Raw genomic sequence first — 14296 nt, 5'->3', positions numbered from 1 at the left:
GACTGCCCCACAGGTGTCTCCCCTACGGCCTCACGTGCCAGATTTAAATTCCTATAGGAAGTGTCTGGGGGGCAGGTGCTTTACGCAGAAGAGATTTTCCAAACACGAACTAGCAGGACACTCAAAGAGGTTTCTGCAGCACATTCCGAAATGGACTGTTGAGTCTCTCTGTAAAAAGGCCCCATCAGAGCAGTGGGGTGTTTCTTCACCTTTCCTAGCTCAGTTCATTTCACGGCTTCAGCATCATTTGTAAGTCCACCTGTTGCCATAATGCAGCTGTTCATTTAATATCTAGCACTGGGCAAAAACTCCTCAAAAACATATGCAACTACCTGCACAGACATACAGAAAAGTGAAAACAACACCTCAACTTGATTAAGTGAAACATTCCCGGGCTCAGAGATACAAACCACATGATTACTGTAGATTCTATTTCAAACAGAACTCATTTCAGAGCTTTTTATTTAACCTGCAATGGGCTCCATGGACCAAATCCTTAAGGCTGTGTCTACACTGGCAAGTTTTTCGGGAAAATCATCTGATTTTCCGGAAAAACTTGCCAGCTATCTACACTGGCCGCTTGAATTTCCGGAAAAGCACTGACGATCTAATGTAAAATCATCAGTGCTTTTCCGGAAAAACTATGCTGCTCCTGTTTGGGCAAAAGTCTTTTTCCGAAAGTCTTTTGCCCAAAAGGGCCAGTGTAGACAGCATAGTTCTGTTTTCTGCAAAAAAGCGCGTCTAGATTGGCCACGGACGCTTTTCCACAAAAAGTGCTTTTCCGGAAAAGCGTCCGTGCCAATCTAGACATGCTTTTCCGAAAATGCTTTTAACGGAAAACTTTTCCATTAAAAGCATTTTCAGAAATTCATGCCAGTGTAGACGTAGCCTAAGACTTTACACCATTTTTAATTCAGTCTGTCTTCAAGCAGTGCTGCCATGGGTGTCTCACACAAATACAGAAGTGTATCAAAACTCTCCTTAATGCGAGTCATGAGAAGTATTCAGAGTCTGCAGCTTGGGTTGAAACCTGAGTCCTTCCTCTGACCTTGTTCTCACTGACTTCCATGGAACCGTGTTTGAATAAGGACTAAGGCTAAGTCTACACTAGGGATGTTAACAGATAAATGGTTAACTGGCTACTCCATGAGCATCCCCTTTAACGGGGGACACTTACCGGGTAGCAGTTAATCAGCACCTGGGGAGCTGCCCCTGCGCCTTCGCCATGTAGCAACCACTCCTGGAAATTGCAGCGGCTGTGCTAGCTCCATGGGGGGCCAGAAGCAGCCCAAGCCGATGGGAGGGGGGGGGCAGGGAGGAAGGATTGGGCACTCCAGGCCCCCTGCCACCTTTTAATCTTTTAACTGGTTAAACTTAACCTTTAAACAGGTATCAAATTAAATGGGATTTTACATCCCTAGTCTACACTTGTGCTTGATCAAGAAAACTTTTGTGTGTGTGTCATTCACAGGTACTTAAATGCGCTCTCCTCCCCCACCAATGACAAAAGTTTTGCCAGGGCAAGTGAAAGTGTGAATGCTGCCTTGCAGGCAGGAGCACCCTGCTTGCAAAAAGCTGCAGAGTGCAGACTTACCCTTAGTAAGCCCTGAGCTAAAACTGAGTACAGGCAGTCCCCGACTGATGTCGGATCCGCACTTACGAACGGGGCTTTTCTCGCCCCGGAGCTCGCGGGCGGCGGGACCACCCAGAGCGCAGCGGTCCCGCCACCGCGTCCTCCGGGGTGAGAAAAGCTGCTCCGGGTCTCCCTGGTGTGCTGGGTGGGACTCCTCTGCGCCTCCGCGGCTTTGCTCGGATCTCCCTGGTCTGCTGGGGGGGGGGGGGAAGGGGCGCAGCTAGTGCGCCCCCCTCCAGCAGACCAGGCTTTTGTTGCGGGATGCCTGGGGTAGATCAGCTGGTGTGCTGCTGGGTTGGTCCTGTGGGGACCTACCCGGCAGCGCCCCAGCTGTTCTGTCCCAGGAGTCCAGATTCAGCCGCTGTTGAAACTGATCAGCGGCTGATTCCAGGAAGCTGGGGGCAGAGCAACTCTGCCTAGGACTTCCTGTAGTCAGCCGCTGATCAGTTTCAGCAGCGGCTGAATCTGGAGCCAGTTCCGACTTACATACAAATTCAACTTAAGAACAAACCTATTGTCTCTATCTTGTACATAACCCGGGGACTGCCTGTAATGAACTCTCCTTTGAGGGCACTGATTTAAATGGGAGTGCCAAGTACTCATCAACCAATTAGGATCTGACCCAATGGAAGTCTGGCTCCGTTCGTAAGAACTTTAGGCTTTGACGCTGGAAATTTTGCTTGAATAAAGACTGTGTAAAGCCACATGGTTTTAGGTGGGGAAAGGAAAAAAAACCCAAGCCTTTAGAGGTGGAGGAAGTAGGAGCCAACTCAAAAGCCTGGTCCAGTTTTCAAAGCAAAACTTACTTGCAAGGAATTTTGTTCACCATCCCAAAATAATTACTGTGTTATTATCACGGCGGCATTTTACAGCTGCCCACCATGTCGTCATCTGGGTTAATAGCATGTTGCAGACTTAGTGACATAATTGTCTAGAGTCAGTGCTGACAGAGTGAGGTCATGACCATAAAACAACACATACTCAGCCTGCCAGGGGAATTCTCCCTTTGTCGTTTTTATTGGTAATAAGAGATTCTTGCCATAGAGTTCTGGCTCCTTTCTGTCCAGTCTGCCTGCCTTGTTTTCAGACCACAAACAAGTAAACCCCTTCAAGTTCCTTTGAGTCTCTGCTCAAGCAGCAAAGTAGCCATCTACAAGGTGTTAACAGGCCAATGGAGAGACATTTCAATGCACAGATGAGTGGAGAGTGCCCATAACACCCACTGAAGCTGATGGTATTGCGGGTGTTCAACATCTTGGGGGAGGTGTGTTGCATCAGCCTTGTGTAAGGCAAACAGGCAGAACTGTACCTGGGACCACTGGAGCTTAGTGCATCAGCCTCTGCTGCTTGAGCTAAAAGTCAGCTGGCTCTCAGCTAAGTCTGTACACCTTTAACACATGGCCCGAGGGCAGCATGTGGCCCGCGGCCCATTTGTTTGTGGCCTGCAGTGCGGTTTGGGTTTATGCAGGGCTCAACACTTGGCCCGCGGGTGGGATCCTTTGAACATGGCCTCCACTGTGAACGTGCTCCATAACGGCGAGGGATCTCCTAGACAGGTGAGCATTGAAAGACACAAGCAGACGGGCTGGCCGGAACAGACGGGTATAGGTTGTTGGCGTTTCTAGTCTCCAGGGAGGAGATGCTGGGAGTGCCAGGGCATTGTGTCTAAGAAGCTATTTGCATATATATATGTATATGCAACCGCACTTAAGTTGCGGCCCACAGCATGTGCTGTGAGTATCACTGTGGCCCCCGGGGGCTTCCAAAGTTGAGTAGCCCTGCTGCAGAGGAAACTCATTCTTTCCTCTCTGTAAGTGGTCCAAGTGCAACTACAGGGGATGCTATACCACATCTGGTGGGTGGGTGGGGGGTTACTTACTTTCCCTAGCTGAGGAAGTGCAGCCCAAGGTTCGGAGATATACCAGCTGAGCCCCCGCTTGTGACGCCAACAGGCAGAACCAAACCTGGGAGCTGCGCAAGCTACAAACCAGCTGTAGAACAGACTCATTTTTTCCTCTCTTAAAGTGGTCTAAGTGCCACCAGGTAGCACAGTACAACATGCCCAGAAGGCATGTGGGTTACACGTCCTTTACCCAAGCTCAACGCCGCCCTGGGAATCTCTCTAATGCTAAGAGCAACATTTCCCTTTAAAAAGGCACCATTGGACCATTCTGTTGCCAACAGGGGACACCCGCACAGCTGGAGACAGAAAGGAAGAAGAGACCTACAAAGGTTCCCGAAGAAATGATGAATACTACTTCGAACAGATTCACTAAGAAAGAGGAGATGGAATGGAAAAAAAAGGCAATAGGAGAAAGAACATTGCTATAATTAAGGTCACCTGTAAGAATGCTTTGGGAAATGCCCAAGGATAATTTTTTAACCCAAATTTCATGCACATCAATGCAGAGCCCAATGAAATTTTGTCCAGCTTCCAGTAGAGGACAGCCCAAGATGCAATGCAAAATTCAGACAGCATGTTTTGAACTTAAAGTTCACTCCAGAGGTTGGAGCAAGGGATGTGTGGCTTGAATCCATCTCTATGAAGTAATTAGATAGGATTTGTTGTTAGCTTCATTACATTCCGGTAATGACAAGCATTTCAGGAAGGCTTTGGTCAGAAATAGTCTTTGTTTAGTCATGGCTTAGTCTAAATAAACAAACTATCAACAAAGTAAATACAAATTAGAAGCAGAAAAGTGAGACATCAAGAAAATTGCCTTAAAAGAAAAGATGATCAGACAATGGAACAGATGGTTTGATGTGGCAACCAAGACCCCATCATTTGCGATTATTAATACAAAAAAAAAAAAATGGGGTCAGATTTTTGACCACACTAGTCATATATATAAGTAGCCCAGTGTCTGAGAGTCTGTAACGCTGAAATGCTGGCTGTTCCCTCTGGGTGGCGCTGTTGCCTGAAATGCTGGCTGTTCCCTCTGGGCGGCGCTGTTGCCTGAAATGCTGGCTGTTCCCTCTGGGCGGCCTGTGCTGCATGGGGAGTGTGGGCCCCAAACGGCCACTCGCTCTGCTTGCTCCCCTATGGCGGCCCGGCTGAGTGGCGCAGAAGTCAGCCGGGCGTCATGGCGGGAGGTGAAGGCGGCGGGGCAGTGATGTGCGGCGTCACAGCAGCTCCAGGCCCCACCCCTTGGCCGTGAACGTCACTGCCCTGCCCCCCTTCGCCTCCCGCCGTGGCGCTCGGCTGACTTCTGAGCTGCTCAGCCAGGCCGCCGCGGGGGAGCAAGTGGTGTAAGCAACCGTTTGGGCTCCATGCTCCTCATGCAGTACGAGAAGTGCGGAGCCCAAACGGCCATTTGGGCTCCGTGGTCCCCCGAGTGAGAGGGGGAGGAGAAGAGAAAGAGAGAGAGAGAGAGAGAGAGAGAGAGAGAGAGAGGCAGGAGGCGGAGGAGAGCTGAAAGAGAGAGGAGAAGGCAGTAGGAGGAGGAGAGAGAGACGGACGGAGCGAGAGACCGGAGACTCAGGAGAGAAGACCTACGTGGAGGAGAGACCTGAAAATCCCATCCTATGACAGGCTAATTGGCTAGTTATCATAGAAAAGCCTGCAGGATATGGCAAGTTAGACAAGAGTATCCAAGTACCCTCCAACTGTAAACATCAATGAATGAATATACTCAGTCATTCAGCTTTCCTTCTACAGTCACTGATTTCATAAAAACAAAGAGTTCTGTGGCACCCACAAGACTAACACATTTGTTTGGACATAAACTTTCATGGGCTGGAGCCAACTTTGTCAGTTCATGCATCTGACATAATGGGCTCTAGCCCATGAAAGCTTAAGCCGAAATAAATGTGTTTGTCCTCCAGGTGCCACACGACTGCTTGTTTTTTTACTGAAACAGACTAACACGGCTACTCCTCTGAAACTGATTTCAAACAATCTGCTTTCTTGGTCAGGACTCTAGGGTTCCAAATTTCCAGTGTTAAGTCAATAACGCTTCTCTTACAAGACACCATTAGGGAAATGAGTACTGGTGAATCACAACTGTATTTTCCTAATAGGGCCACATAAAGACACACCATCATACACCCAACATGAAAATTGATTATAAAAGGGTCTTTGTTCTGCTGTTCTGTTGGCTAACGGCCCATGACGACAAGCTACGTGTCCCACTAAACAACTTATGTGTGAGCTTATGGCACAAGACAGCAGGCCTCACAGTGAGCTAATGGTGAATTAACATAAAGCTGGAGTAAAAAGTTGTAGCGGTTACAGACAACACCATACTGAGCCTTTTGTATTGTCCAGTCACTCAATCAATCATCAACCAAAGCAATGAAAATCAGTCCTGCTCACTTTTTTTGGGACGTGAACAGTAGGAACTTAAGCCCCAAATGTGATTGAGCTGATTTTCGCAATTTTTTAAATTGGACACATCACTGGGGGTGGGGAAGTGTGGAGGTGGGATAATGTTTACTTTGAATCAGAGCATTTGAATCCTTCCAGGGGAAATTCACAAGTATATATTCAAATACAGTTGGTTATTATTCACCGAGATGAAACATGAATACACACTGTTTTTTCTGGAAATAACTGTATTTTTATATACTAACTAGGAAATGTACCCAGTGTTGTTTGGGTCCTTAACTCAAGGGTTTTTTTTAAATTAAAGGAAAATGTACCTGCTTTATTTAAATGACTGTATTTTTTAAAAAATGCAATGTTATTTTGATGATGTTAACTTTTATTTAGGATTTCCTAAAAAATGGGATTATTAAAAATTTTCCATTTAATTTTTTTTGGTAAATTTTTTAAAATGGGAATTCCATCAAGATATTTTTTCTTCATCCCTAAAAATTCTTATCATTCACCGTGTTTTAACAAAAAAGAGCTATAGTCAATGTGATTTTCAGTATCATTTTCTTCTAGTTTTCAAACCTTAAACATTGATTTAGCTGTGCCAAAACAGAGCAATACTCCACATTTCTCTATTTTATCTCTTTTCTGTAAGGTTTATTGAGAAGCAATCCTATTCCAAGTTATCCTATTTTTCTGGCTCATCTTGGTTCAGTCTCTTTCAACAGTTGCTCAGTTCTGTCAGTTTTGAGGACTGTACTTGATTTGGTGAATCTGTCTCTTTTCGGTTTGGTTTTATGAGAAACAATCCCATTCCAGGCACATCCCATTTTAAGTTATGATTAGAGGAAGCTGTATATCGAATTTGTGGGCCTAGCTTTTACCATTTAGCAGGAATTTCAGATGAAACAGACAGACAAACTCTCTAAACATATATACAGGCGGCCCCCGACTTGCAATGTGATTGGTTCCTAGGGAAGCATTGCAAGTCGGGGGCATCGTAACTTGAACCCGCATTTACGATAGGCGCCGTGCGCCATCATAAATGCAGGCTGAGGATGTAAGTTGAGGGGTTTCAGCCCCTTCCACACTTTTAAAAAAGGTTGTAAGTGCGGGAGGTCACAACTCAGACTGTCGTAAGACTGGGGTTTCCTGTAGTAGAAGATAGGAGCACTCCTGGGAGAAGTGAACAAAAACATCTTTCACTCTTAAACCCCTTTGCACCCATCCAGATACTTATGGAAACATAGGTTTTGAAAACCTTTATTCTAGAGACGTCGAAGAGACACAGGCCAAAAGTAATGGGCTATAAATCGTTTCATTTGTATGGTATACAGGCAGTCCCTGGGTTACATGGATCCGACTTACATCAGATCCCTACTTACAAATGGGGAGAGGCAACCCCACACTAGCTGCTTCCCCCCAGCAGACCAGGGAGACGCAGAGCGGCTTTTCTCAGCAGACACCTCAGCTTGAGAATAAAGGACTGAGGGAAGTGAGGTGTGGGAGAATAAAACTGAGCTCTGGAGAAATGTTTGGCTAGAGTTTCCCCTACAATATGTACCAGTTCCGACTTGCATACAAATTCAACTTAAGAACAAACCTACAGTCCCTATCTTGTACGTAACCCGGGGACTGCCTGTATTGTTGACATGAATTCATCCAGGGGCTAGTAATAACCCAGATCTCTAACTGTCTGATGGTTGCTGGTGGTGACAGTCCAAAGTGCTAGATCAGTGGTTCCCAACCTTTTTGATACCAGGGACCGGCAAATCCATTCCCAAACTTTTGGCCGACGGGCAATATTTTATTTGCATATTCGCATATTCATTATGCTAATGAATATGGAAATAAAACATTACCAGTTCACCAAAAGCCTAGTCCTCAGAGTCCGCAGTGCCAGGCCTAACCCCTAGAGCCCCCCACCCCTCCACTACCCCTCCAGTGCCAGCCACTGACCCCAGAGTACCCTGCATCCAACACCCCCACTGTCAGCCTCCCACCCTCAGAGCCCCTCAGGGCCAGCCCCACATGCAGAACGCCTCCATGTCTGCCCCCTGTCCCTTAGAGCCACCCTCACCAGACCCCCCCAGTACCAGCCTCCTGTTTCCAGAGCCCCACTACAGGCAGTCCCCGGGTTACGTACAAGATAGGGACTGTAGGTTTGCTCTTAAGTTGAATCTGTATGTAAGTCGGAACTGGCGTCAGCCACTGCTGAAACTGATCAGTTTCAACAGCGGCTGAATCTGGATGCCAGTTCTGACTTACATACAGATTCAACTTAAGAAACCCAGGCGTCCCCAAGTCAGCTGCTGCTGAAACTGATCAGCAGCTGATTCCAGGAAGCCCACGGCAGAGCAACTCTGCCTCGGGCTTCCTGTAGTCAGCCCCTGGTCAGTTTCAGCAGCGGCTGACTTGGGGACGCCTGGGGCAGAGCAGCTGGGGTGCTGCTGGGTTGCTCCAGTAGCGCCAATCCTCGGCGCTACTGGAGCAACCCAGCAGCACCCCATCTGCTCTGCCCCAGGCGTCCTGATTCAGCCGCTGCTGAAACTGACCAGCAGTGGCTGAATCAGGACGCCTGGGGCAGAGCAGCTGGGGTGCTGCCGGGTTGGTACAGTAGCACCGAGGAGCGGTGCTGTGGAACCAACCCGGCAGCCCCCAGCTGTTCTACCCCAGGCGTAGGCAAGAAAAGCCTGGTCTGCTGGGGGGGGGCACTAGCTGCACCCCCCCCCAGCAGACCAGGGAGACGCGGGTGGCGGGACCGCCTGTGTCCTCCATGGCTTTGCTCCGTCTCCCTGGTCTGCTGACCAGGGAGATGGGGAGCAAAGCCTTGGAGCACGCCCGCAGCGGGACAGCCCAGGCGCGCCCGGGCTGTCCTGCTGTGGGCGTGCTCCAAGGCTTTGCTCCCGGTCTCCCTGGTCTGCTGGGGGGGGGCTCCCCCCCAGCAGACCAGGGAGACGTGGAGCAGCTTTTCTCGCCCCGGAGGACGGGGGCGGCGGGACTGCAGCGCATCTGGGCGTCCCACCGCTCCAGTCCTCTGGGGCGAGAAAAGTCCCGTTCGTAACTGCGGATCGTAACTCGGGGACTGCCTGTATAACCAAACCCTCCAGAGCCTCCCCTAGTGCCAACCCCAATACTAGCCCTGTCCCCAGTGCTTTCCATCCAGCCCCAGCTGTGCTCTCATAGCCCCCATACTACTAGCTCAGCCTCCAGAGCCCCCTCAGCACTAGCCCCATTCCTGGAGCCCCCAGTGCCAGCCCCCATCCTCCCTCACCTAGCCCATCACTGCTGCCCACATTGCGGTGGCTCTGGAGGTCGGGTACACCACCCAGCCCCGCTGTTAGGAGAGGCGTGTCCTGCCCTGCCTCTCAGCCAATGAGCACTGGGTAGGGGCATGCTCTCCTCCCAGCCGCAGAAGAGCGGCCCTCCTGCCACGCAGAGAAGTGCTCTTCTGCAGCAGGGAGGAGACCCCGCCCCTGCCTGGAACTGGTTGGCTGAGAGGTGAGGCAGGAGGTACCTCTTCCAACAGCCGCAGTGAGAGCAGTGTACCCCAGCCCCACTGGCAGCCAGAGGTCCATGGCCCGGCAGCGGCCCAGTGGTTGGGAACCGCTGCTTTACATGACAAGTGTCACATAACTCAAACCAGGACTGCAAGCCCAGTGGGCAATTGCAACAGACGCCAATGAACGAATAAACGTGGAAATCCAAGTACCCCTAGAGGGGAAACACTCTCTCTTTGAGATGGTACCTCCAGATCATATTTGTCAGGGCAGCGTGCAGAAAGGAACTTGCACACGACCATTGTTCACGATGCTGATGTCCTGTCAATGGGGGATATCAGTCTCCAGACTGTCAATCCAGTTCTTTTCTCAAGTACTGTACTCACTCGCTCGCTCCCTCTCCTTATTTGCTGACATCTTTTGCAACCTTTGCTGAAAATATCTCACATTGTAACAGTGAAGAATCTTCATCATCTGTGATATTTTAAAACCGATTCTCAACAAGAACCAGCACGTACGATATTCTCTCGCCGTTCCACATAGAACTGGTCTAGAATTTATGCATCTCTTGCATCTGGCTTAAAAAACAGGCTGTGATAAGTGGGGTAGAATCTCAGATGATCTTAGGTTGGATAATAGGGGAAAACTTCCTGTCCGGGTGGCTAAGGACTGGAATAAATTGCCTAGGAAGGTTGTGGAATCTCCAACACTGGAGATATCTAAAAACAGGTGAGACAATCATCTATCAAGATGGTGCATGGACCTGCCGTGAGGGCTTGATGACTTCTCAAGGTCTCTTCCAGATCTAGGATTCCCCATTTAATGATCAGGTGCAACTTTACACTCTAAAAACAACAACTAACTCATCTGAAGGAAGATTTGAATCTCAAATATATGGTTGTATATCGCCGCCTACCTCCAAAACTCCACTACTATGCCTGTGTGCGCAAGCGCAGCGAAAGCTCTTCCAAGGTGTACTGTGCATCCAAAATTAGAATCTTACTTTTAATGTTCACTTCCTTTCCCCATCACCCAGCAATGTTTGTGACCTTCACATTTTACAAGGGATGAGAGCCTGAGTTGGTAAAACCCACACTCCTAAATGTACTGTGCAGGATCAGCAATGGAAAACTCAATTATGATAGTTTCAGAATACACACAATTACCTGAAATAATTAACTCTAATGGGAGAGGAAAAGCATGAAAATAGATATTTAACTCCTGCCTGTCTCAGCACCATACTAGAATATGCAATTTAAAAAAAACTTTTTGTAATTCTTCCAGTAGACAACTGAAACACAAGCGAGATTGCTTAATTTAGAGATGGGTTGCAGCCTTTACAAAGACACTGCATCACATGAGGAAATCAAAATGCAGGACAATGTAGCACTTTAAAGACTAACAAGATGGTTTATTAGATGATGAGCTTTCGTGGGCCAGACCCACTTCCTCAGATCAAATAGTGGAAGAAAGTAGTCACAACCATATATACCAAAGGATACAATTAAAAAAAATGAACAAATATTTTTTTTTTAATTGTATCCTTTGGTATATATGGTTGTGACTACTTTCTTCCACTATTTGATCTGAGGAAGTGGGTCTGGCCCACGAAAGCTCATCATCTAATAAACCATCTTGTTAGTCTTTAAAGTGCTACATTGTCCTGCATTTTGCTTCAACTACCCCAGACTAACACGGCTACATTTCTATCACTATGAGGAAATCAGATTTTGAAGTAAAAGGGAAATCAGCTAAATCTCAGGGCAAGCTGGTTGAAGCTATGAAAACTCTCTCTAAACAAACACAGAGGGAGGAATACTGTTGGGTTCATCAGTCAAATTTCAGTCCAAGAATTCCAGCTTTATATACATACCACCATCTGTTATAGGATGGGGCCAAATTGTACTCGGTGCATTTCTATCAGACTTAATGTAATAGAAATGGTGAAAACCACCATAGGTTCTCAGTGAAGACAGATGATAGCCAGAAGATAGAAACAGAGAGCAAAGCCAGAACATACTCACTGAGACCCTGTGGTAACACATCCACAATAACAGTAATATATATTCATAGAACACAAGAAAATACCAAACTCTCCAATACTTTACCACCTTCTATAGTTAGGTTTACCTCTCTCTTGGAGACATTTTATGACTCTCAATATGACATAATATAAGAATGTGAAACAGATGCCAATTATATTTGAACTGGACATCCTAGGTGAAAACAGCTCCCCCTCCTTCCTACCCAAGTCTATTGTTTTATGGGGGCTAATTACCATTGTTCTGTCTGGGCAGGGCTGCTGCTAAACAGCTACTAAAACTAGTTACAGAAATGGTGGGACTTTCATAGCGCAGCCAGACTTAGCCACCAGGCTGACAAAATGAGTAAGGAATCATGGTATTTTAATAGATGATGAAAGGACACTGTCAGCAAATTGTCTAGGTCCAAAGTTCAATGACTTGTATGTTCAGCCTCCAAGGAATTGTAAATCTCAGGGCTGTGTGTAAATGCAAACACATACAACCCCCAAAGCTGTCCATACCGTAAACCTCACGCCCCTCAAAGCTAAATGCAGATAACGCTCAATTCCATGCACAACTCTAATGGGCAAACAATGAAATCCTGGCAAATGCTCACAAAGACCCCGGCAAGTCTCATAAGAGGGCTTCTTTTAAACAGGTATTTCCTCCCTGCACTATGTGACTGTCTCCCAGGAGCTGACGTTAGGGGGTTCCCACCACCCCCTTCCCAGCAGCTAAAGAGGAAAGCTAATGGTGTCCTGTTTGCTTTCCGGGGTCCCGCCTTTGCTATCACCAGGCCCCATAAAACTGAGGTTCCTGGGTGATTGCTCTGGGGAACCCTCTTAGCCTTTTCCCCGGGCATGGGAGCTGGATCGAGGAGCGACTTGAAGTGGTTTCCATCATAGGCAGTTTGGTTCAATGGCTCTCAACACCCTCCCGCCCCTTCTTCCAGCCCCCCCGCTGCATCGCATCGCAGGTTAGACTCTGACCCTCTTCCTCCACCCCCAACTCAGCCCCCTCCATGGATTCGGGGAGCAACCCGCGCAACAGGCTGTTCAAGAATTGACTTTCACACCCGTGGGAAGCGACCAGGGCGGACTCAACCTGACCCCCCCCCCCCAGCAGAACTGCCCGTGCCCCTCTGGCTTAGGAATCCAGCCAGAGTCCTGTTTCCCGGCTAAGCCCCCCCCTAAGGTCCCAGCACCCCGGTAAATGGGGGGGACACCTGCGCGGAGGGCAGCCCTGTCCCCTCCCTATCAGGCAGCGGGCGCCCACCCCTCCAAAGCGCGCTCGAAGCCCCAGCCGTGTAGACGGAGCCTGCAACTCCAGTCCTGCCCCCCAGGCAAAACCCGCACCCGGGTTCAGACCGGCTCGGAGGACGCAGCAGGGCTGGGATGACAGGGGCTTTGCCTAGCAGCCCCCCCGCTGAACCGCCCTGATATCCCCGCACAAGCCCGGGGGTGGGCGGCTTTGGGGGGCTCTGGTGCTCCCAGAGAGAGCTGGTAGCAGCAGCAGGTGGCGGGGGGCAGAGGAGGGCACGAGCTGCTCCCCCCCTCCCCCAGCTCAGTCCTCACCTTTCTGGCTCCTCGTTTCGCAAACTCCCGGGCCAGGTGGCGCCCGATGCCTCTGCCCCCTCCGGTGATCAGCACGTTCTCCCGGGACAAGTCCCGCAGCCTGGCCGGCAGCAGCACGCACACGGCAGCTTTGATCACCAAATAGACCATCTGCACCGGGAAAAGCAGCAGCGCGCCCAGCCATTTCCACACCATCCTCTTGCTCCAGGCAGGGCAGGAAACCCCAAACCACCCCCCACGCGGCTCTTCTCCACACCGCACCAAGAGGCTTTAGGGCAACACCCCTTCTTGCTCCCCCCCCAGCAGGGGGAACAGTCTTCAACCCCCTTCCAAAAACCCGGGGGAAAGAAAACCTTGGCCGAGAAAGATCCTTCTTCCCCCCCAAGCCAAAAAAAGGGGGGGGGAGGAATGAAATTGTGCAAAAGATAAGTTGCTTCCCCTCTCTTCGTTGCTCAGTTTCCTTTGGGATTGTCACATGCAGGTAAAATGTGTTTCTACTGGAGGAGGACAGAGAGTTTGTTTAAGTTGAAAAGAGCGAGCAGAGGGCCTGGAAGAGAAAAAAAAAAGTAAAACCAGCCAAACCCTGCAGTTTAAAAGTGCAAAATTAAAATCCAGTTTCCAAATGGCAGGGTTTTATATTTGGAAAGGGGGGGGGGGGAATGAAGCAGCAGCCCGGGTCTCCAAATTTCAGCCTGCAGCGCAGCCCATGTCTATTCTTAAACTCAGGAAATTGCTTAAGGCTTGCCAGGACTTTCTTTTTAAGAAAGGGTCTATTCAGTGTAAGGTGGTTGCTGGTTTTTTTTTTTAAATATATAAATATCTATAGACAGTCTCCTCCGAGCCTGCTGCAAAAGGCAGCGCTGATTAAGTGCCTCGCTCGCCCCCCTCTCCTGTTTCTTTCACTTGGAGTATCTGTGATCACAGACGGGGAATTATGCTGGGCACCGGTTCAGCTCGGGGTTTTTATTCATTTCTCCCCATTGCGCGCTCTGCCTATCACAGCTGCAGCGCCGGGGAGGTTTTATACCCCATTGAGCCTGATTGACAGTTAAAGTGTTGGGGAGATTTTACTACTGTTTCTGAGTGGCTGGCTTTGGCTCTCCCCTCCCCCAGAGCTATCTCTGAGCCACTGCACATAAACTCACACACAATCTGAAACAGACACTCTCTGGGTTGCAGTCTGCAAGCCAAGACTTGCTGCATGCCACGTTGGGCTTGCAAAAGCAGCTGTAACTGAAGAGCATTGTAAC

The 14296-nt window shown here is 49.0% G+C and overlaps 1 protein-coding gene across 1 annotated transcript in view; it reads right to left on the bottom strand.

The window, feature by feature from the left end:
• Window positions 1–14045, bottom strand: part of DHRS3 (dehydrogenase/reductase 3) — a 52452-nt gene extending 38407 nt beyond the window's left edge. The window contains exon 1 of the mRNA XM_014575889.4: window positions 13047–14045. Coding sequence (XP_014431375.1) covers window positions 13047–13241 — 195 coding nt within the window. The 5' untranslated portion in view covers window positions 13242–14045. The remainder of the gene's footprint in view (window positions 1–13046) is intronic.
• Between the last annotated feature and the right edge of the window lie 251 nt (window positions 14046–14296).

The sequence above is a fragment of the Pelodiscus sinensis genome, chromosome 24 (assembly GCF_052426305.1).
Source record: "Pelodiscus sinensis isolate ZL-2025 chromosome 24, ASM5242630v1, whole genome shotgun sequence".
NCBI classification, from domain to species: Eukaryota; Metazoa; Chordata; order Testudines; family Trionychidae; genus Pelodiscus; species Pelodiscus sinensis.
Note: the sequence above shows the minus strand (reverse complement) of the source record. Positions and strands in the feature narration are given on the sequence as shown.